The sequence below is a fragment of the Volvox carteri genome, assembly GCF_000143455.1.
Source record: "Volvox carteri f. nagariensis unplaced genomic scaffold VOLCAscaffold_202, whole genome shotgun sequence".
Taxonomy (NCBI): Eukaryota; Viridiplantae; Chlorophyta; class Chlorophyceae; order Chlamydomonadales; family Volvocaceae; genus Volvox; species Volvox carteri.
Genome location: NW_003307745.1, coordinates 34,993 through 36,193, shown reverse-complemented (window position 1 = coordinate 36,193; position 1,201 = coordinate 34,993). Strand labels below are relative to the sequence as shown.

Sequence of the window (1,201 nt, the reverse complement as noted above, 5' to 3'; positions counted from 1 at the left end):
CTAAGCACTGCGCGACGGTTACCTTCTCTCGTTGCCTCACTAGCTGTCGTACCGTACCCGTCGCATACCGTTGCAGCGATATTGACAGAGTGTATAGACTGTAACCATTTGACGGCTAATGCTGATTTCATGGCCCGTTGTTCTTGTCCCGCGCCCGTTCTTCTTTATCCCACAGCCACAGTACTCGAACGAGCCGTCTCTAAGTTCCATTCCGTCTCCGACCAAGGACGGCCTGGTCCGCCCCACCTCCGAGACCTCCTACCCTTCGTCTACCAGTGGTGAGGGCAGTGGGTGCTTGGAGAGCGCTGCGGGGCCGGCGTCTGGGCCCGTACCAGCTTTCCCCGCCGTGCAGGAAGCAAACGGCAGCCTGGCCGCTGCTGCCGCCTCCGCTGGTGTTGGCGGGGGCGGGGGCAAGGGTGGGGCCCGGGGCGGGGGGGGGGCCGGGGCCCCGATCTGGCGGCGGCGAAACGCGTTTGTGGAGTGGGCGAACACGATGCATCACGAAATGGTGGTTGAAGAGCAGCCGCCTGGCGGAAGCAGCGCGAGTGGTGGCGGTGGCGGTGGCAGTGGCAGTGGCAACGGTAGCGGCAGTGGTGTCCCTGGCGGAGGTATGCCTGGACATGGCAACACGATGGCAGGCGGGGCAGGCGGCACAGAGCAGCACGCGTCATCATCATCGGGCTACAATGTTCCCTTGGCGCTTGCAGCGGACACGCTGCCACCGGAGGGTGTGCAGTTCCAGTATGCGCCGGTAGGAGGCCTTGGAGGGTGCCCTTGGTGGGGAGCGCGGATTAGTTGCTGGTCGGTCTGTCGGTCTGTCGGTTGGCTGGTTGCTCGGGAGTCCATGACAGCTCGGTAGGATTGGAGGCAGTGGACATGCTGCATCTTCCACCACCATGCATAGGTGTGTGGCGCCGTGTATGGTTTGCAAGGCCAGGTGACACTGGCACCCGCATGCTGCCTGGGCTCGCTGCGGGTTGGTCGGAGGCGTACCAGCGGGATGTGGCTGTGTGTTGAGTAACCACTGCTCGAATCCACTTCTATCCATCCACACACACGCATGCGAGGGAAAAGGATGCCACCCCGCAGCCTTCACGCGTCTCAATGGCTACCTGCTCGCCCCATAATTGCTTAGCACCACATACCCCATCCACTTACCCCATACCACCACATGCATGGCGAACTGCTGACGAACTGCTGA

General features: G+C 62.4%; 1 protein-coding gene across 1 annotated transcript in view; it reads left to right on the top strand.

Moving 5' to 3' along the window:
- Positions 1-175: 175 nt before the first annotated feature.
- The window catches only part of VOLCADRAFT_100896 (uncharacterized protein), a gene marked incomplete at both ends in the record, with an annotated part of 2,031 nt that continues 1,005 nt past the window's right edge, over positions 176-1,201 (top strand). Inside the window, 2 exons of the mRNA XM_002959392.1 lie at positions 176-751; positions 905-980. Of these exons, the coding sequence (XP_002959438.1) occupies positions 176-751; positions 905-980 (652 nt within the window). The remainder of the gene's footprint in view (positions 752-904; positions 981-1,201) is intronic.